Genomic DNA, 23,230 nt, shown 5'->3' on the forward strand with positions numbered 1-23,230 from the left:
ACACTATTTCATCAGCATCATGTATCTATCTCGATCTGTTTTGTTTTGCAGATCTCTATCCGTTTCAACAAAAATCTTACTAATATCATTATACATTGTATAGTAAATAAGATTCAAAACCAATTTCATCCCATGTATATATCAAAAAGTCAGCTCCTGGACTTAAAAGATCCTCCAGTATTCTCTTACTGTTACCCATATTGTGGATCATTTTAATTTCAGTTAATTTGTCCCTCTCTACTTTAAGTTCAATAAATCTGATAGTTTCATTAAGCTTAATGTAGGTCAGTTTCTTAGTGGAGCATGTGTCAGAGCCTTGGGTAAAAGGTTTCAATTAGTAGTGATGCAGTATACGTTCGCACTCTCCTGAGCCACATAAACCATTTCATGTAGTGGCGTTGTCAGTGTGACTGACCATGTCTGGGACCTGATCTTCATCGTGCATGCTGCATGTTCGGTGCGTCACGCGCAACACATCAATTCTGCACGCACAGCGGCATCTCAAGATCATGCAGCACGAGGCATCCAATACAAGCCTTTTCTGCCCTTCCAGGGTATCAAAAGATCGGTGGGTCTGGAGGTGTTTGATTATAACCTCTCCCTGCATGGTCCCAATGTTTCGGATAGTGGCCAGGCTATAATATACATTCTTCTCATTGTTCAGTACAGTTAGGACACAACCATCTCCAAGCTATCAATTAACAACACTTTGCTAACTTTCACCAGACTGTGTATTGACACCAGATTGATATCTTTTGGTGAGTCATACCCAGGTGATTTAGATACCCATTGGTAACATCTTCTCCCTGACCCATTTGGTTCGGGGTCTCTGAGAATGCACCCATGATCAGCTAGGGCTTACAACCCACTTGGTGATGCAATTTTCTTGCTTCTACTTTATAGCCTCAGTCACTTCCTCTGCTCCAGTTTACACGTCCCATAATACAATCTTGCCATCTCATTCATGAGCCCTGGAGGAACCTTACCATCTAATCTGATACCCCCCATTAAAACACAGATCAGTAGTAGTCTGGTATCATTAATATTATTGTTTATTTTACTAAACCCTTCTTGGACCTTTTTGAAATATTGCATATTGTCAAAACTCAGTTTCTATCAGTAGTTCTTTTATTTCTTTGCATCACCAGCTTCTCCGCCTTAGATGGCTTTTTCCTGCTATCTTGTGCCTGAGTCCATATATTAGCATGGATAAAGGATTGGTTAGCTAACAGGAAACAGAGAGTAGGCATAAATGGGTCATTTTCAGGTTGGCAAGATGTGTAACTAGTGGAGTGCCACTGGGATCAGTGCTGGGGCCTCAAAAATTTACAGTCTATATCAATGACTTGGATGAAGGGACCGAATGTATGGTTGCTAAATTTGCTGATGACACAAAGGTAGGTAGGAAAGTAAGTTGTGAAGTGGACATAAGGAGTCTGCAAAGAGATATAGATAGGTTAAGTGAGTGGGCCAAAATTTGGCAGATGGAGTATAATGTGGGAAAATGTGAACTTGTCCACTTTGGCAGGAGGAATAGAAAAGCAGTATACTATTTAAATGGAGAGAGATTGCAGAACTCTGAGGTACAGAGGGATCTGGGTGTCCTAGTACATGAATCACAAAAAGTTAGTATGCAGGTACAGCAAGTGATTAGGAAGGCAAATGGAATGTTGTCATTTATTGCAAGGGGAATGGAATATAAAAGTAGAGATGTTTTGCTACAATTGTACAGGGTATTGGTGAGTTTTGGTCTCCTTATTTATGAAAGGACATAATTGCTTTAGAGGCGGTTCAGAGAAGGTTCACTTGACTGATTCCTGGGATGAGGGGGTTATCTTATGAGGAAAGGTTGGATAAGTTGGGCCTGTATACACTGGAGTTTAGAAGAATGAGAGGTGATCTTATTGAAACATGTAAGATCCTGAGGGGACTTGAAGGGGTTCATGCTGAGAGGATGTTTCCCCTGTGGGAGAGACTAGAACTAGGGGCTACAGTTTAAAAACAAGGGTCTCCCATTTAAGACGGAGATGAGGAGAATTTTTTTCTCTCAGAGGGTCATGAGTTTGTGGAACTCCCTTCCCCAGAGAGCGGTGGAGGCAGGGTCATTGAATATTTTTAAGGCTGAGTTAGATAGATTCCTGATTAACAAGGGAGTCAAAGGTTATAGTTGGTAGACAGGAAAGTAGGGTTGAGGTCACAATCAGATCAGCCATGATCTTAACAAATGGCAGAGCAGGCTCGAGGGGCCGAGTGGCCTACTCCTGCTCTTAATTTGTATGTTCGTATGTTCGTAATTCCAGTATAACCAAAAGCTTTCCTTCCATATCAGTGTCAGTTGCAGCTGACTGGCATGGAAAATTGTTTCTTCCTGTGTTCCATAAGAACATAGGAAACATAAGAAATAGGAGCAGGAGTAGGCCATACGGCCTCTCGAGCCTGCTCTGCCATTTAATCAAATCATGGCTGATCTTCAACCTCAACTCCACTTTCCCGTCTTATCCCCATATCCCTTGATTCCCTTAGAGTCCGAATATCCATCGATCTTAGCCTTAAATATACGCAATGACTGAGCATTCCCAGCCCTCTGGGGTGGAGAGTTCCAAAGATTCACAACCCTCTGAGTGAAGAAATTTTTCCTCATCTCGGTTCTAAATGGCCGACCCCTTATCCTGAGACTGTGACCCTCTAGTTCTAGACTATCCAGCCAGGGGAAACATCCTCTCAGCATCTACCCTGTCAAGCCCTCTAAGAATTTTATACATTTCAATGAGATCAACTCTCATTTTTCTAAACTCTAGAGAGTATAGGCCCATTTTACTCAATCTTTCCTCATAGGACAACCCTCTCATCCCAGGAATCAATCCAGTGAACCTTTGTTGCACCCCCTCTAAGGCAAGAATATCCTTCCTTAGGTAAAGAGACCAAAACTGTACACAATACTCCAGGTGTGATCTCACCAGAGCCCTATATAATTGCAGCAAGACTTCCTTACTCTTATACTCCAACCCCCTTGCAATAAAGGCGAACAGACCATTTGCCTTCCTAATTGCTTGCTGTACCTGTATGTTAACTTTCTGTGATTCATGTAAAGGACACCCAAATCCCTCTGAATACCAACATTTCTTAGTCTCCCACCTTTTAAAAAATATTCTGCTTTTCTTCCTACCAAAGTGGATAATTTCACATATCCCCATATTTTTTGTATTCGTTCATGGGATGTAGGTGTCACTGGTGAAGCCAGCATTTATTGCCCATCCCTAATTGCCCTTGAGAAGGTGGTGGTGAGCCGCCTTCTTGAACCGCTGCAGTCCGTGTGATGAAGGTTCTCCCACAGTGCTGTTAGGAAGGGAGTTCCAGGATTTGACCCAGCGACAATGAAGGAACGGCGATATATTTCCAAGTCGGGATGGTGTGAGACTTGGAGGGGAACGTGCAGGTGGTGTTGTTCCCATGTGCCTGCTGCCCTTGTCCTTCTAGGTGGTAGAGGTCGCGGGTTTGGGAGGTGTTGTCAAAGAAGCCTTGTCGACTTGCTGCAGTGCATCCTGTGGATGGTACACACTGCAGCCATAGTGCGCCGGTGGTGAAGGGAGTGAATGTTTAGGGTGGCGGATGGGGTGCCAATCAAGCGGGGCTGCTTTGTCCTGGATGGTGCGAGCTTGTTGAGTGATGTTGGAGCTGCACTGATCCAAGCAAGTGGAGAGTATTCCATCAGACTCCTGACTTGTGCCTTGTAGATGGTGGAAAGGCTTTGGGGAGTCAGGAGGTGAGTCACTCACCACAGAATACCCAGCCTCTGACCTGCTCTTGTAGCCACAGTATTTATGCGGCTGGTCCAGTTAAGTTTCTGGTCAATGGTGACCCCCAGGATGTTGATGGTGGGGAATTTGGCGATGGTAATGCCATTGAATGTCAAGGAGAGGTGGTTAGACTCTCTCTTGTTGGAGATGGTCATTGCCTGGCACTTGTCTGGTGCGAATGTTACTTGCCACTTATCAGCTCAAGCCTGGATGTTGTCCAGGACTTGCTGCATACGGGCACGGGCTGCTTCATTATCTGAGGGGTTGCGAATGGAACTGAACACTGTGTAATCATCAGCAAACGTCCCCATTTCTGACCTTATGATGGAGGGAAGGTCATTGATGAAGCAGCTGAAGATGGTTGGGTCTAGGACACTGCCCTGAGGAACTCCTGCAGCGATATCCTGGGGCCGAGATGATTGGCCTCCAACAACCACTACCATCTTCCTTTGTGCTAGATATGACTCCAGCCACTGGAGAGTTTTCCCCTGATTCCTATTGATTTCAATTTTACTAGGGCTCCTTGCTGCCTTGATGTCAAGGGCTGTCACTCTCACCTCACTATACTCCATCTGCCACCTTCTCACCCACTCACTTAACCTGTCCATATCCCTTTGCAGACTCTTTGCGTCCTCCTCACAGCTTACTTTCCCACCTAGCTTTGTGTCATCAGCAAACTTAGGTATATTACACTCGGTCCCTTCATCTAAGTCATTGATATAGCTGAGACCCAAGCACTGATCCTTGCGGCACCCCACTAGTTACAGCCTGCCAACCCGAAAATGAACTGTTTATCCCTACTCTCTGTTTTCTGTCCATTAACCAATCCTCTAGCCATGCTAATATATTACCCCCAATCCCATGAGCCCTTACCTTGTGTAACAAACTCGTGTGGCACCTTATCGAATGCCTTTTGAAAATCCAAATATACTACATCGACTGGTTCCCCTTATCTACCCTGCTAATTACACCCTCAAAAAACACTTATTATTTTCGAAGTACCCTGTTACTATGTCCTTAATAATAGATTCTAGCATTCCAATCGTACTTTATACACGGTGTTGTGCAGGAGCCACCCGGACTGCACTCTGTGTTTATTGTAATAAAATTTGATTATCCCCCTGTTAACCCTTCGGGTACATTTTGACCCTTCTCGAGTGCTTGAACAGCAACTCGTATCAACCGATTCTGTTGTTGTGAACAAGTGATGCCCAGACTTGGTGGTTTTACAGCAGAGACAGGAGTTCTCGAAGTTAGTTTTGATGATCACTCCCATGTCTCCCCCACTGCCCCCCCACCCCACCTCCCCTCACCTCAAGCACTTAGAAGCTGACAAAGGGCAGTGGATGGGCTACAGCCAAGCCTATGGAAGGATAAGCCAGACTCCACTCTGTGACCAGGCTTTGAATAAAAGGCATAGATGTTCCTCTGGTACCAGAACTTGAGGATCCGAATCTAAACGTTCTGAAGTTGATTTTTAAATGAGTACCGTTGCAAATATCCAATCAAATTAAATCCTGAAGATTAAAATTGAATAAAGCATGATATAGAAATCAGGAGACTACATGGCACCGAGGGAGTAAAAGGAGTCTCTTGACGTGATGCATGAGGTATCACGACTGTAGGGGACAGGCTAGATGGACCTACTGGTCTTTCCCTGTCCGATGTTTTTGTATGAGCTTCTATGACTCTCATCCCCTGTCTGCTTGTTTTTTTCTACAGCTGTTTGGAGATGTTTGCTATCACTGTAACCATGTGATCGAGGGAGATGGTAAGTATATCCTTCAGCATCAATGCACTTCATTGAATTGTCCTGTGCACTATTATCCTCACACAGAGAATGATTCATTTCACCACTCTCTGCCTGTTTAATCTTAGTGACACAATTGTTTCACTGTGAGAGCTATTCCCAGCCCCACTCCTGTTCGCATCCTCCTCCTGTTCCCATCCCCCCCGTTCCCATCCCCCTCCTGTTCCCATCCCCCTCCTGTTCCCATCCTCCTCCTGTTTCCACCCCCCCCGTTCCCATCCCCCTCCCCATCCCCCTCCTGTTCCCATCCTCCTCCTGTTTCCACCCCCCCATTCCCATCCCCCTCCTGTTCCCATCCCCCTCCTGTTCCCATCCTCCTCCTGTTTCCACCCCCCCATTCCCATCCCCCTCCTGTTCCCATCCTCCTCCTGTTTCCACCCCCCCATTCCCATCCCCCTCCTGTTCCCATCCTCCTCCTGTTTCCATCCCCCCCCGTTCCCATCCCCCTCCTGTTCGCATCCTCCTCCTGTTTCCACCCCCCCATTCCCATCCCCCTCCTGTTCCCATCCTCCTCCTGTTTCCATCCCCCCATTCCCATCCCCCTCCTGTTTCCATCCCCCCCTGTTCCCATCCCCCCTGTTCCTATCCCCCTCCTGTTCCCATCCCTCCTCCTGTTCTCTTCCCCCTCCCACTCCCATCCGCCTCCTGTTCCCACCCCCCATTCCCATTCCCCCGTTCCCATCCCTCCTCCTGTTCCCCCCCTGTTCCCATCCCCCTCCTACTCCCATCCCCCTGTTCCCATCCCCCCTCCTACTCCCATCCCCCTGTTCCCATCCCCCCTCTTGTTCTCTTCCCCTACTGTTCCCATCCGCCTCCCGTTCCCATCCCCCCTCCTGCTCCCCCCTATTCCCATCCCCCGTTCCTATCCCCCTCCTGTTCCCCCCCTGTTCTCGTTGCCCCTCCTGTTCCCCCCGTTCCCATCCCCCTCTGTTCCCATCCCCCTCTTATTCCCATCCCCCCTCGTGTTCCCGTCCCCCCTCCTGTTCCCCCCCCGTTCCCATCCCCCTCCTGTTCTGTTCCCCCCCGTTCCCATCCCCCTCCTGTTCCCATCTCCCTCGTATTCCCATCCCCCCTCCTGTTCCCCTCCGGTCCCATCCCCCTTTTGTTCCCATCCCCCCTCCTATTCCCCCCCCTCCTGTTCTCATCGCCCCTCCTGTATATAAATGGCATGTATTAAAGAAATGAAAACATAATGTTCCAGTGAAATTGGAGAGATATATTTAATTGTGAATCACTTAATGCACAGAATTCTTGGGCTAAGTGTCAACACAATGAACATGAAATGTGTTAAGTTTAATGGATAATTGTTTACTGCGGCATTCAAAGGGTTAAAAGTGTATATTTTCCAGCCATTACTCCATTTGGGCAAATACCAATCATTACTTGGGATGTGGGCGTCGCTGGCGAGGCCAGCATTTATTGCCCATCCCTAATTGCCCTTGAGAAGGTGGTGGTGAGCCGCCTTCTTGAACCGCTGCAGTCCGTGCGGTGGAGGTTCTCCCACAGTGCTGTTAGGAAGGGAGTTCCAGGATTTTGACCCAGCGACAATGAAGGAACGGCGATATATTTCCAAGTCGGGATGGTGTGTGACTTGGAGGGGAACGTGCAGGTGGTGTTGTTCCCATGTGCCTGCTGCTCTTGTCCTTCTAGATGGTAGAGGTCGCGGGTTTGGGAGGTGCTGTCGAAGAAGCCTTGGCGAGTTGCTGCAGTGCATCCTGTGGATGGTGCACACTGCAGCCACGGTGCGCTGGTGGTGAAGGGAGTGAATGTTTAGGGTGGTGGATGGGGTGCCAATCAAGCGGGCTGCTTTGTCCTGGATGGTGTGGAACTTCTTGAGTGTTGTTGGAGCTGCACTCATCCAGGCAAGTGGAGAGTATTCCATCACACTCCTGACTTGTGCCTTGTAGATGGTGGAAAGGCTTTGGGGAGTCAGGAGGTGAGTCACTCGCCGCAGAATACCCAGCCTCTGACCTGCTCTCGTAGCCACAGTATGTATGTGGCTGGTCCAGTTAAGTTTCTGGTCAATGGTGACCCCCAGGATGTTGATGGTGGGGGATTCGGCGATGGTAATGCCGTTGAATGTCAAGGGGAGGTGGTTAGACTCTCTCTTGTTGGAGATGGTCATTGCCTGGCACTTATCTGGCGCGAATGTTACTTGCCACTTATGAGCCCAAGCCTGGATGTTGTCCAGGTCTTGCTGCATGCGGGCTCGGACTGCTTCATTATTTGAGGGGTTGCGAATGGAACTGAACACTGTGCAGTCATCAGCGAACATCCCCATTTCTGACCTTATGATGGAGGGAAGGTCATTGATGAAGCAGCTGAAGATGGTTGGGCCTAGGACACTGCCCTGAGGAACTCCTGCAGCAATGTCCTGGGGCTGAGATGATTGGCCTCCAACAAACACTACCATCTTCCTTTGTGCTAGGTATGACTCCAGCCACTGGAGAGTTTTCCCCCTGATTCCCATTGACTTCAATTTTACTAGGGCTCCTTGGTGCCACACTCGGTCAAATGCTGCCTTGATGTCAAGGGCAGTCACTCTCACCTCACCTCTGGAATTCAGCTCTTTTGTCCATGTTTGGACCAAGGCTGTAATGAGGTCTGGAGCCGAGTGGTCCTGGCGGAACCCAAACTGAGCATCGGTGAGCAGGTTATTGGTGAGTAAGTGCCGCTTGATAGCACTGTCGACGACACCTTCCATCACTTTGCTGATGATTGAGAGTAGACTGATGGGGCGGTAATTGGCCGGATTGGATTTGTCCTGCTTTTTGTGGACAGGACATACCTGGGCAATTTTCCACATTGTCGGGTAGATGCCAGTGTTGTAGCTGTACTGGAACAGCTTGGCTAGAGGCGCAGCTAGTTCTGGAGCACAAGTCTTCAGCACTACAGCTGGGATGTTGTCGGGGCCCATAGCCTTTGTTGTATCCAGTGCACTCAGCCGTTTCTTGATATCACGTAGAGTGAATCGAATTGGCCGAAGACTGGCTTCCGTGATGGTGGGGATATCGGGAGGAAGCTGAGATGGATCATCCACTCGGCACTTCTGGCTGAAGATGGTTGCAAACGCTTCAGCCTTGTCTTTTGCACTCACGTGCTGGACTCCGCCATCATTGAGGATGGGGATGTTTGCAGAGCCTCCATCCTCCCGTTAGTTGTTTAATTGTCCACCACCATTCACGACTGGATGTGGCAGGACTGCAGAGCTTTGATCTGATCCGTTGGTTGTGGAATCGCTTAGCTCTGTCTATAGCATGTTGCTTCCGCTGTTTAGCATGCAGGTAGTCCTGAGTTGCAGCTTCACCAGGTTGGCACCTCATTTTTAGGTACACCTGGTGCTGCTCCTGGCATGCTCTTCTACACTCCTCATTGAACCAGGGTTGATCCCCTGGCTTGTTGGTAATGGTAGAGTGAGGAATATGCCGGGCCATGAGGTTACAGATTGTGCTGGAATACAATTCTGCTGCTGCTGATGGCCCACAGTGCTTCATGGATGCCCAGTTTTGAGCTGCTAGTTCTGTTCTGAATCTATCCCATTTAGCACGGTGATAGTGCCACACAACACGTTGGATGGTGTCCTCAGTGCGAAGACGGGATTTCATCTCCACGAGGACTGTGCGGTGATCACTCCTACCAATACTGTCATGGACAGATGCATGTGCGACAGGTAGATTGGTGAGAACGAGGTCAAGTAGGTTTTTCCCTCATGTTGGTTCGCTCACCAGCTGCCGCAGGCCCAGTCTGGCAGCTATGTCCTTCAGGACTCGGCCAGTAGTGGTGCTACCGAGCCACTCTTGGTGATGGACAGTGAAGTCCCCCACCCAGAGTACATTTTGTGCCCTTGCTACCCTCAGTGCTTCCTCCAAGTGGTGTTCAACATGGAGGAGGACTGATTCATCAGCTGAGGGAGGGCGGTAGGTGGTAATCAGCAGGAGGTTTCCTTGCCCATGTTTGACCTGATGCCGTGAGATTTCATGGTGTCCAGAGTCAATGTTGAGGACTCCCAGGGCCACTCCCTCCTGACTGTATATCACTGTACCGCCACCTCTGGTGGGTCTGTCCTGCCGGTGGGACAGGACATACCCAGGGATGGTGATGGAAGAGTCTGGGACGTTGGCTCAAAGGTATGATTCTGTGAGTATGGCTATGTCAGGCTGTTGCTTGACTAGTCTGTGGGACAGCTCTCCCAATTTTGGCACAAGTCCCCAGATGTTAGTAAGGAGGATCTTGCAGGGTTGACTGGGCTTGGTTTGCCTTTGTCGTGTCCGGTGCCTAGTGGTCTGTCCGGTTTTATTCTTATTATGACTTTTCGTAGCGAGATTTTACAACTGAGTGGCTTGCTCGGCCATTTCAGAGGGCAATTACGAATCAACCACATTGCTGTGGGTCTGGAGTCACATTTAGGCCAGACCGGGTAAGGACAGCAGGTTTCCTTCCCTGAAGGACATTAGTGAACCAGATGGGTTTTTACGACAATCCGGTAGTTTCATTTCCATCATTACTGATACTAGTATTTTAATTCCAGATTTTTATTTAATTAATTGAATTTAATTAATTAATTGAATTTAAATTCGCCAGCTGCCATGGCGGGATTTGAACTCATGACTCTGGATTTTAGTCCAGGCCTCTGGATTACTCGTCCAGTAACATAACCACTATGCTACCGTACCCGGTTGCATCGTGAATTGGTACAGTGCCCACCACTTACATCGTCCCCGCTTATCATGGGCAGCGCCTATATCGGGTAAATGCTGTTAACTGTTTGCCATCACCATGAGCGTCAATTACAAAGGCGCCACTTCTAATGTATTTTGGGCAGTTCAATAAGTTCTTACCCTGTACTTACCCGTTTAAAGGGCCCTGCTGATTTCAGGCAGTTTCAAGCAGCTGTTCGCACCTGGTTAAAGTGCGATTACCTCAGTGATGAGATTCTGGATGTAACTGACAACAACCAGGAGAGGCCGTCGCTGAGTGGAGGTTTCCTGTTTTTTAAATACATTGGTTACTTCGCTCTTTGGTTTTACGGTCTGCGTATTGCGGACAAATCACGTAACAAGCAGGAGGTGTCCTTTGGTACGCTCAAGGCCTTCTGGGACCAGTGAGCACTGCAGGGACTGGAGTGTGTAGTCGATGGCCAAAATAATATTATTATTCAATTTGATAAGCTTCCTTTTTCTTTTGTGTGATTTGGGGTTTATTGATTGTGCCCCTTTAAAAAGGGAACACTTTTGTTAGTTTATTTTAGGTTGATGACGTTGGGAGAACCCAGTATCTCCTCCCAGGTCTACTAAAAGAGGCAAATCGCGTAACTCCAACACACCGCTGTAAGAGTTCGGGACTGTATCATTTAAGCCCATCGGTTTGTTTAGATTTGTCGAGAGCTGCCAAGGGTAGATTTTACAATGTAGCACCTCTGGCCCAGAGCTTTCCACAGTGGGGGTGGGTACCTCTGGCCCAGAGCTTTCCACAGTGGGGGTGGGTACCTCTGGCCCAGAGTTTGCCACAGTGGGGGTGGGTACCTCTGGCCCAGAGTTTGCCACAGTGGGGGTCGGTACCAGATATTCATCCAGGAGGTCAGCACATTAACTAAAATTGATGGACAAAAAGTTGTGCATGTTGGTTTCCATGCCAACGCTCAGTGTGTGCTCCCACCACACGAAGCTCAGTGCTGGAACTGGATACAGCAAAGGCTATGGGCCCCGACAACATCCCAGCTGTAGTGCTGAAGCCTTGTGCTCCAGAACTAGCTGCGCCTCTAGCCAAGCTGTTCCAGTACAGCTACAACACTGGCATCTACCCGACAATGTGGAAAATTGCCCAGGTATGTCCTGTCCACAAAAAGCAGGACAAATCCAATCCGGCCAATTACCGCCCCATCAGTCTACTCTCAATCATCAGCAAAGTGATGGAAGGTGTCGTCGACAGTGCTATCAAGCGGCACTTACTCACCAATAACCTGCTCACCGATGCTCAGTTTGGGTTCCGCCAGGACCACTCGGCTCCAGACCTCATTACAGCCTTGGTCCAAACATGGACAAAAGAGCTGAATTCCAGAGGTGAGGTGAGAGTGACTGCCCTTGACATCAAGGCAGCATTTGACCGAGTGTGGCACCAAGGAGCCCTAGTAAAATTGAAGTCAATGGGAATCTAGGGGGAAAACTCTCCAGTGGCTGGAGTCATACCTAGCACAAAGGAAGATGGTAGTGGTTGTTGGAGGCCAATCATCTCAGCCCCAGGACATTGCTGCAGGAGTTCCTCAGGGCAGTGTCCCAGGCCCAACCATCTTCAGCTGCTTCATCAATGACCTTCCCTCCATCATAAGGTCAGAAATGGGGATGTTCGCTGATGACTGCACAGTGTTCAGTTCCATTCGCAACCCCTCAAATAATGAAGCAGTCCGAGCCCGCATGCAGCAAGACCTGGACAACATCCGGGCTTGGGCTCATAAGTGACAAGTAACATTCGCGCCAGATAAGTGCCAGGCAATGACCATCTCCAACAAGAGAGAGTCTCACCACCTCCCCTTGACATTCAACGGCATTACCATCGCCGAATCCCCCACCATCAACATCCTGGGGGTCACCATTGACCAGAAACTTAATTGGACCAGCCACATACATACTGTGGCTACGAGAGCAGGTCAGAGGCTGGGTATTCTGTGGCGAGTGACTCACCTCCTGACTCCCCAATGCCTTTCCACCATCTACAAGGCACAAGTCAGGAGTGTGATGGAATACTCTCCACTTGCTTGGATGAGTACAGCTCCAACAACACTCAAGAAGCTCGACACCATCCAAGATAAAGCAGCCCGCTTGATTGGCACCCCATCCACCACCCTAAACATTCACTCCCTTCACCACCGGCACACTGTGGCTGCAGTGTGTACCATCCACAGGATGCACTGCAGCAACTCGCCAAGGCTTCTTCGACAGCACCTCCCAAACCCGCGACCTCTACCATCTAGAAGGACAAGAGCAGCAGGCACATGGGAACAACACCACCTGCACGTTCCCCTCCAAGTCACACACCATCCCGACTTGGAAATATATCGCCGTTCCTTCATCGTTGCTGGGTCAAAATCCTGGAACTCCCTTCCTAACAGCACTGTGGGAGAACCTTCACCACACGGACTGCAGCGGTTCAAGAAGGCGGCTCACCACCACCTTCTTGAGGGCAATTAGGGATGGGTAATAAATGCCGGCCTCGCCAGCGACACCCACATCCCGTGAACGAATAAAAAACAACTAGGAAATAGTGACACTTACCCCAAGGTCACAACCTGCGCTGGTGGTTGAAGTTCAGCTGCTCTTGTGTGCTGAGCTTTTGTACTCAGGTTGATTTCTGGCCAAAGAGCCAGTTGTCAACAGCTCAAGAGGGTGGGTGTAAACTGGTAAGAGGTCATGCCTCACTGCTACTGTCAGGTAGTCATGGCTGTGTTACAGGAGTATGGTGGTGGTTGTGTTACTGGACTAGTAATCCAGTGGATGTGAATTCAAATCCCACCGTGGCTCAGGCACTCTAGGGACTTTACAACATAATCCAGGTTGACACTCCAGTGAGGGAGTGCTGCACTGTCAGATCTTTCGGATGTGACATTAAACCGAGGCCCTGTCTGACCTCTCAGGTGGACATAAAAGATCCCACGGCACTATTTGAAGAAGAGTAGGGGAGTTCTCCCTTGTCCTGGCCAATATTTATCCCTCACCTAAAAGCAGATTATCTGGTCATTATCTCATTGCTGTTTGTGGGACCTTGCTGTGCACAAATTGGCTGCCGTATTCCTACATTACACCAATGACTACCCTTCAAAAATACTTCATTGGCTGTAAAGCGCTTTGGGACATCCTGAGGTCATTCAAGGTGCTATATAAATGCAAGTCTTTCCTTTTATGGCGGTTTGAGAATTTGAATTCAGTTTAAAAAATCTGGAAATAAAAAGCTGCTATCAGGAAAAGTGACCATGAAGCTGTCAGATTGTCGTAAAAACCCAACTGGTTCACTGATGTCCTTTAGGGAAGGAAACCTGCCGTCCTTACCCGGTCTGGTCTGTATGTGACTCCTGTCCCACACCAACGTGGTTGACTCTTAACTGCCCTCTGAAGTGGTCTAGCAAGACACTCAGTTCTATCAAACATTGGGCAACTAGGGATGGGCAATAAATGCCAGCCTTGCCAGCGACGCCCACATCCCATGAATGAATAAAAATGAAGAGAAACAGTAGCTGATGAAAATCTGCATCCAGACACCTGAAAGGAGGCTGTGGTGGGGATGGGGGGAAGAATAGGCCTTCTCATTCCCATGGGTGGCAGGCAGTGGCATTAGGGAGTGGGAAGGTGCACGGGGAGACTCACCAGGTGAAAGTGACCATGTCCATTTTATGTTCCAGTGGTTTCAGCTCTAAACAAGGCCTGGTGTGTTAACTGCTTCGCCTGCTCCACCTGTAACACCAAGCTCACCCTGAAGTAAGTATCTGACTCCATCATCACTCCCATTGACCCAACAGTCCCATCAGGCTGCTCTACAGTCACACCTTCAAACTCACCTTCAAACAGAGCAAAACAATTAAGTCATTGAAATTCAGCCCAGTGCTGATGCTCGCTCTTCACCTAGAATCATAGAATCGTACAGCACAGAAGGAGGCCATTCGGCCCATACAGCACAGAAGGAGGCCATTCGGCCCATCAGGCCCGTGCTGGTTGTTAGAGCTATCCAATTAGCCCCACTCCCCTGCTCTTTCCCCATAGCCCTGCAATTTTTCCTTTTCAAGTATTTATCTAATTCCCTTTTGAAAGTTATTATTGAATCTGTTTCCACCGCCCATTCAGACAGTGCATTCCAGATCATAACAACTCGCTGCGTAAAAACATTCTCCTCATCTCCCCTCTGATTCTTTTGCCACTACCTTAAATCTGTGTCCTCTGGTTACCGACCCTCCTGCCAGTGGAAACAGTTTCTCCTTATTTACTCTTATCAAAACACTTTATAATTTTGAACACCTCTATCAAATCTCCCCTTAACCTTCTCTGCTCTAAGGAGAACAATCCCAGCTTCTCCAGTCTCTCCACATAACTGGAGTCCCTCATCCCTGGTACCATTCTAGTAAATAAACTTCTGCACCCTCTCTAAGGCCTTGACATCCTTCCTAAAGTGTGGTGCCCAGAATTGGCCACAATACTCCAGCTGAGGCCTAACCGGTGTTTTATAAAGGTTTACCATAACTTTTCTTTGCTTTTGTACTGTATGGCTCTATTTATAAAGCTCAGAATCCCGTGTGCTTTTTTGAATCAGCATTTTCAACTTGTTTGGAAATAGGATTCGAGTAGATAGCTCAACTAGAGAAACCTACTCTAATCCCATTGTGGGAGCCCAGTCAGCTTTTGCTGACAAAACCCAGTGCCACCATGGGCACATTCTCCCTGCTACCACTTCTACCCGAGTTCAGCTGGTTAACGTACGAGGCTGGGTCCCGCTCTCCTCTCAGCACTGTAGCTCTTGTTAGGGCAGGGCCTGCAGCCTCTGTTAGCAGGAACTCTCCTGAGAACAATGTTAAGACGAGAGAGGGAGCTGGTCTGGTACATTGACAGCTGGGGAGAGCGAGGGGTGGGGCTCAGGGGAAAGGAATTAATGGCATTGAGGAGGACAAGTAGACGGCAATCGAAGGGGAAAATTAATGTCATTCAAAGGATAAACAAAGTGGGGAAGGGGCAAGCAATGCCAGCATGAACTGGGGGAGGGGCAAGCAATGCCAGCATGAACTGGGGGAGGGGCAAGCAATGCCAGCATGAACTGGGGAGGGGCAAGCAATGCCAGCATGAACTGGGGAGGGGCAAATAGTGCCAGCATGAACTGGGGGAGGGGCAAATAGTGCCAGCATGAACTGGGGGAGGGGCAAATAGTGCCAGCATGAACTGGGGGAGGGGCAAATAGTGCCAGCATGAACTGGGGGAGGGGCAAATAGTGCCAGCATGAACTGGGGGAGGGGCAAATAGTGCCAGCATGAACTGGGGGAGGGGCAAATAGTGCCAGCATGAACTGGGGGAGGGGCAAATAGTGAACAGGAATGGGCAAGGACCCCCCCTGCGTTTATATAACTCAAACTGACTCCTCGATACTGGGTCTACGATGGTTCCTGAGACCTGGGCTTGATTCTCCAGGGGGTGCAGCTGATGGAGGCGATCTGAGGGTCTCCACTCCCTTTCACTCCACAGGAGGCTCCTCTTCACAACACCCACTAAACGTTTTGTTACAATTCCACTTCATTTCTCTCCACTCCGGTCAACTTCATTACACCCGATCAACAGGGTGGCGAGTTGCCGTTTAGTTTTGAACAGGGGCCGTTCTTCTGTGATTCCCGTGATTACAGGCTTTCCGAATTGAAGCTCTTGTTGTGTCGTTTTGGCAGGAATAAGTTTGTGGAATTCGAGATGAAGCCGGTCTGTAAGAGATGCTATGAGAAGTTCCCCTTGGAACTGAAGAAGAGACTGAAGAAACTGTCTGAGAGAAGTGGCCGGAAGTGAGGCCCATGAGAGAGTCCATGGTGTCCCGATCAAACTCAACACACAACGGGCACTGAGGGAGACAGATGGGGATGTTTGACTGTAACAAACATTGTATAATCATTATAATCCTATATATATATATATATTGTGTGGTGGGGGGGATTGTGAGAGTTAAGATAATGCCTTTCAAATAATGGGACTTGGGTTTGAGTCCATGGGATAAATGTTACCTCCATCTGCAACTGTAAGGATCTAAATTAAAATCAACCTCCGCCAATCCGATTCACAATGGCACAGTCCACAACATTAATTCAGCACATTCATCACACCTGAAACGTTAACAGAACCTTCACCTCTCCGATACCCCGACCTTCCCCTCCCCACAGATACCCCGACCTTCCCCTCCCCACAGATACCCCGACCTTCCCCTCCCCACAGATACCCCGACCTTCCCCTCCCCACAGATACCCCGACCTTCCCCTCCCCACAGATACCCCGACCTTCCCCTCCCCACAGATACCCAGACCTTCCCCTCCCCACAGATACCCCGACCTTCCCCTCCCCACAGATACCCCGACCTTCCCCTCCCCACAGATACCCCGACCTTCCCCTCCCCACAGATACCCAGACCTTCCCCTCCCCACAGATACCCCGACCTTCCCCTCCCCACAGATACCAAGACCTTCCTCCCCACAGATACCCCGACCTTCCCCTCCCCACAGATACCCCGACCTTCCTCCCCACAGATACCCCGACCTTCCCCTCCCCACAGATACCCCGACCTTCCTCCCCACAGATACCCCGACCTTCCTCCCCACAGATACCCCGACCTTCCCCTCCCCACAGATACCCCGACCTTCCCCTCCCCACAGATACCCCGACCTTCCTCCCCACAGATACCCCGACCTTCCCCTCCCCACAGATACCCCGACCTTCCTCCCCACAGACACCCCGACCTTCCCCTCCCCACAGACACCCCGACCTTCCTCCCCACAGATACCCCGACCTTCCCCTCCCCACAGATACCCCGACCTTCCTCCCCACAGATACCCCAACCTTCCCCTCCCCACAGATACCCCAACCTTCCCCTCCCCGCAGATACCCCAACCTTCCCCTCCCCACAGATACCCCGACCTTCCCCTCCCCACAGATACCCCGACCCTCCTCTCCCCACAGATACCCCGACCTTCCTCCCCACAGATACCCCGACCTTCCTCCCGACAGATACCCCGACCTTCCCCTCCCCACAGATACCCCGACCTTCCTCCCCACAGATACCCCGACCTTCCCCTCCCCACAGATACCCCGACCTTCCTCCCCACAGATACCCCAACCTTCCCCTCCCCACAGATACCCCAACCTTCCCCTCCCCACAGATACCCCAACCTTCCCCTCCCCACAGATACCCCGACCTTCCTCCCCACAGATACCCCGACCTTCCCCTCCCCACAGATACCCCGACCCTCCTCTCCCCACAGATACCCCGACCCTCCTCCCCACAGATACCCCGACCTTCCTCCCCACAGATACCCCGACCTTCCTCCCGACAGATACCCCGACCTTCCCCTCCCCACAGATACCCCGACCTTCCCCTCCCCACAGATACCCCGACCTTCCTCCCCACAGATACCCCGACCTTCCCCTCCCCACAGATACCCCGACCTTCCCCTCCCCACAGATACCCCGACCTTCCCCTCCCCACAGATACCCCGACCTTCCCCTCCCCACAGATACCCCGACCTTCCCCTCCCCACAGATACCCCGACCTTCCCCTCCCCACAGATACCCCGACCTTCCCCTCCCCACAGATACCCCGACCTTCCCCTCCCCACAGATACCCCGACCTTCCTCCCCACAGATACCCCGACCTTCCCCTCCCCACAGATACCCCGACCTTCCTCTCTCCACAGATACCCTGAGTTTTGCTCTCCACAGATACCCTGAGTTTTGCTCTCCACAGATACCCCGACCCACTGAGTCTTTCCAGCATTTTCCATCTTTTATTTGATTTCAAGCATCTGCAATGTTTGGTGTTTTGTTCAACTGATTAATTCAGCACTAATTGGCATCGCATTTTAAATTGAATTGAAGGGTACCATGACCATGGTCATGTGAGAAATGGAAATCGTACCTTTTGGAAGGAGGGTTTGGGTGGGGCCAATGCAGAGGGAATTAATTGATTTAATCTGTGCTGTACTTGATCTAGGAATGCTTAATGGGACAACATGGAGGAAGCTTTACCCTGTGTCTAATCCATGCTACACCTGGCCAGGGGTACCAATTGGGGCAGTGTAGATGGAGCTTTGCCTTATATATACTCACTGGGGAGTGCTTAATGTAACAGTGCAGAGGGAGCTTCACCTTGCCACTAACCTGACCTGTGTACAGGAAGCTTTACCCATGCTATATCTAACTTGGGAGCAGTAATACTGAGTGCAAAAATTGTGTCACTTTTGAAACCAGTACTAATGTCATCTTGATAAAAATCATTAAATGTAATACAACTTAAGTGGCTACACCGTGAAATCTGTAATGTTCTCAGGCAGCTGTGATATGGAAACCAGAGTATTGGATTATGGGGGAAAGGTCATTCCCGAAAGTCTGCAATGGCAGATTTAGCACAGTGAATATAACCAGTAATCACCACTCACCTTCACAATATCTCTGCACTCTACATCTATCAATTATCCTGAGCAATGCATGATTAAACGCACAGAACAGCTGGTTAGACACTAACCGGATACGAGCGGTGTGCTCTTTCATACAGTGTACTGTACGTTATAGAGTTACAAACCAAACAGGCCCATCAGCCAGCTGGAGAATTGGAAGCACAGCAATCGGTCACAGGCTTATCACACGGACTCACTAACTGAGCTCAACGCCTGTTTCCTTTGTTTGAATAAGATGGATTCAAGGAGCAGACTCCTGGAGTATATTGGTGAGCTTTATTTATACAGTACACTGCTCCTCATCTGTTAGGCTGTTAACAGTATCAACCAATAAAGAGACACTGGGTTGCCCCAGTGTCATCAAAAAAACAAACAAAAGTGCCCCCCTTTTAAAGAAGAGAAACTAATAAAAAATTAAACCATTAAAAAAAAACAAAGGAAACTTATAAACTTAAATACTAATATTATTGCCGGTGTCCAGTACACACTCCAGTCCTTGTGGTGTCCAATGGTCACGGAAGGCCTCGAGCGTACTGGCAGATACCGTGTGCACCCTCTCCACCTCTGAATCTCTCCCCACTTGCCCCTTACGGGGCTGACTCACCCCGTGGTGCAGTTCCACAGTGCCGGACTCTTTCCACGACCTTGTCATCTTTGCGTGATCCCCAGTGAGTGTCAACAGGCTATTTGCCTGCAGGAAGGCCTCACGGTGAGGGCCTATCCCGCCTTCACCTGAGATCCACGCCCACGCACTGTGCAAGGAGGAGTCACTGGACCGTGGTCAGGACCGGGAGCCCCGAGTCCTCCTTTCCCTGACCCTGAGGCAACCGAGGTTCATCGCACAAACTCTGAAGATCGGCCAAGTCAGCACAGGTTGGGGATGGAAGCTGAAATCTTCCTGGTGCATACAGCTCAGTTCACTATCGGCAGGGGGATGGGACGTGGGGAGGGTCAAGGGGGAGGGGGCCGGGGGAAGGGGAGGGGACGGGGTGAAAGGTAAAGGGGGAGGGTACTGAAGGAGGGGGACGGGATGGGTGGAGGGTCATGGGGGAGGAGGAGGGGACAGGGTGAAGGGTAAAGGGGGAGGGTACTGGAGGAGGGGAGGGGACGGGGTGGCAGGTAAAGGGGGAGGGGACTGGGGGAGGGGAAGGAGACAGGGATGGCAGTTAAAGGGGGAGGCGGCAGGAACGGGGGTGGGGATGGGGGTGGAGGGCAAAGGGGGAGGGGACTGGGTTGAAGGATAAAGAGGGAGGGGGTTGAGGGAGGAAGAGGGGATGGGTAAATGGTAAAAGGGGAGGGGAACGGGGAGAGGGAGGGGACGGTTGGAGGGTGAAGGAGGAGGGGACCGGGATGGGAGGAGAGGGTGGGGGTGGGGATAGTAGCTTTGGAGCAAGGCTGACTGAATACACTCTGCAGGTACATTTGTTCCCTTGCCTGATCCACTCCATTGCACTGAGCCTGGGGCCCTCTCACCCACAGCCAACTCAACGAGGCTGAGTTCTGAGGAAGGGTCGAAAACCACAATGTTACCCTGTCTTCTCTCTTTCCAGATGTTGACTGATCTGTTGTGTATCTCCAGCATTTCCAGCCTTATTTTCATTTGGTGACACTGATTGTGTTCACCGGGAGGCAGTGTGTTTAGGTCCAGCAGATGGTCACTACCCAAATCTCCTTCTCTCGGATTCCAGTGACTGTTTCATAGCGTGTACTGTGACAATCGGAAGATCAGCTATAGATTCAAGCTCCGTTTGTGTGCGGAGAGAGTGTTTTGAGCTCTTTAACACGAGGGTGAAATACTGGGGGCCAGAGGTCTAGCAGTGGGGACAGTTTGAGGTGTCGAATAGGAATGTCACACAGAGCTTCCCCGCCAGGATATGTTGAGCTAACTGATCTCAGGCGGGTCCACTACAACGGGCCTCGTTGACCCTGGTCACTATCCAGAGACCCTGCTGGAAGTGTATATGTGTGGAGGTGTGAAGCCAGGATTAGGTTTGGCCGCAATGCTCCGTGTGATTGAATACTGACACTTGACTGGGGGTCCTGAGGCCCATGGATTGTACCCCAGTGTCTTCAGGAGTGGAGGAAATTGGCAAAGGGGAAAAAAAAGGGAAGCACATTTGCTCCTGTGGGATTTTGCTGTGGTCTTGTGGTATTAATACATTAAATGTGCCCAGTGACAACACTACATGACCAGACTAATCAGCAAAGTTCAGCCTCTTAGGAGGTCAGAGTGCAAATGTTAGTCAAGATCGCTGCATTATTGTGAAAAATGGCTACAAAATGAAATGCTGTCATCACCCCTTACAGAATAGGTACCAGAAGGCTTTACCCTTATACCAGCCTGGGCTGGTCTGTGGGGGGAGGAGGTGGTCCCACGGTTTCCAATGTATCTGGTCTTGGCTCTAGGACCACTTTGTGTTGTAACTTCTGAGGTGCCCTTTTTGAAGCTGGATTTAGCAGCAATGGGAGCTTTAGCTTCAAAAGCAGGTATACCGATTATAGTCGAGAGCTGTGTAAAGTTAATATTATAAACTGCTTATAGCTCCGTCCTGTTCTGTTTACACGAGCTCAATAAAGGATTCAACAGTTGTTGGTGTGCTGACTCAACTGAATTCAACAGATCAAATAGTGGGATGGGGCTGTCAGAACCCAGACTCCACACCCTGTAATCTTTGTATCTAATACTTTTATCCACATCATCACCTGGAGCTGCTGTTACATTTTTGGGTCTTTTGTACCCTTTTTACTCTAGCTTTGTTGGTTTCTGTAACTTAACGCTGGGAATTTTTTCCGAGATTCTCCCGATCAGCCACCGAGACTTTGCAGAAACCCGGTTTGCATCGGGATTTCCAGCAGCCGATCGGGACAGACCACAATGTCGATCGCTCCCATGGTTGAGTCCTGACCCCCCACGGTCCAGAGATGCCATCATGGGCCTTGATGTCTAAGCTTTCGTTAACACACCCAGAATAACGAAGGGAACACGTTTCCTTCAGCTGGAAATGATCTTGAGCCACCCCAAGATACCTCTCTCACCTTCACATCACATCAGAACAAGTCCTACTCACCCATCACTCCTGTGCTCGCTGGTCTCCATTGGCTCCTGGTTCCCCAACACATCAAATTTAAAACTCTCACCCTTGTGTATAATTCCGTCCATGGCCTCAACCCCTCCCTATCCCTGAAACCTCCTCCAGCCCTACAACCATGCCCCCCAACTCTCTCTTTCACTGACTCTGGCCTTTTGTGCATATTCTCCCCATTGGCGGCCATGCCTTCAGCTGTCTAGGGCCTAAGTTCTCCCTAAACCCCTCCACCTCCCTCTCCTCCTTTAAGACTCTCCTTAAAGGAAGAAGGAAGAACTTGCATTTATATAGCGCCTTACATGACCTCAGGACATCCCAAAGCACTTTACAATTAAGTATTTTTGAAGTGTGGTCACTGTTGTATTGTAGGAAACGTGGCAGCCAATTTTGTGCACAGCAAGCTCCCACAAACAGCAATGAGATAAATGACCTGATAATTTTTTTAAGGGTTTTTGGTTGAGGGATAAATATTGGCCAGGACACCAGGGAGAACTTCCCTGCTCTTCTTCGAAATAGTGCCATGGAATCTTTTACGTCCACCTGAGAGGGCAGATGGGGCCTCGGTTTAACGTCATCCGAAAAACGGCACCTCCGACAGTGCAGCACTCCCTCGGCACTACACTGGATTGTCAGCCTAGATTTTGTGCTCAAATATCTGGAGTGGGGCTTGAACCCGTGCCCGCTGACTCAGAGGCAAGAGCTCTTTGACCAAACTTTTGCCCAGCCCTCCGAGTATCTCCTGTTTTGTGTCAACATCCATTTTATTCTGATTATGTCTCTGTGAAGCACCTTGGGACATTTTACGATGTTAAAAGTGCTGCATAAAAGTTGTTGTATTTAGGTTCAAACTATTAAGCAAATTCATGAAACAAATGAACAAACTGATATATAACACTTCAATATAGCATATATTTAAAGAAAGGATTTGCATTTCTATTCCGTCATTCACAACGTCCCAAAGCACTTCACAGCCATTGAAATAGTTTTGAAGTGTAATCACTGTTGTAATGGAGGGAAATGCAGCAACCAATTTACTCACAGAAAGGTGCCACAAATAGCAATGAGATCAATGACCAGATCATCCATTTTTGGTAATTTTGATTGAAGAATAAACGTTGGCCCGATTACCAGAGCTCCCTTGGTCTTTTTCAAGGGAATGGGATCCTTTACAACCATCTGAGAGGGCAGACATATATATTACACAGACCCATATTACACAGACCCATATTACACAGACCCATATTACACAGACCCATATTACACAGACCCATATTACACAGACCCACACCACCCAGACCCACACCACCCAGACCCACACCACCCAGACCCACACCACCCAGACCCACACCACCCAGACCCACACCAC

At 49.5% G+C, this 23,230-nt stretch overlaps 1 protein-coding gene across 2 annotated transcripts in view; it reads left to right on the forward strand.

Annotated features, from left to right (window-relative positions):
- Positions 1 to 18,618, forward strand: part of LOC137331664 (LIM and senescent cell antigen-like-containing domain protein 2) — a 216,773-nt gene extending 198,155 nt beyond the window's left edge. For both annotated transcript variants that reach the window (XM_067995608.1, XM_067995607.1), the window contains exons 8-10: positions 5,520 to 5,568; positions 13,997 to 14,072; positions 16,013 to 18,618. In XM_067995608.1, the coding sequence (XP_067851709.1) occupies positions 5,520 to 5,568; positions 13,997 to 14,072; positions 16,013 to 16,127 (240 nt within the window). In that variant the 3' untranslated portion in view covers positions 16,128 to 18,618. The remainder of the gene's footprint in view (positions 1 to 5,519; positions 5,569 to 13,996; positions 14,073 to 16,012) is intronic.
- Positions 18,619 to 23,230: the final 4,612 nt, after the last annotated feature.

Source organism: Heptranchias perlo, chromosome 13 (assembly GCF_035084215.1).
Source record: "Heptranchias perlo isolate sHepPer1 chromosome 13, sHepPer1.hap1, whole genome shotgun sequence".
Classification (NCBI taxonomy): domain Eukaryota; kingdom Metazoa; phylum Chordata; class Chondrichthyes; order Hexanchiformes; family Hexanchidae; genus Heptranchias; species Heptranchias perlo.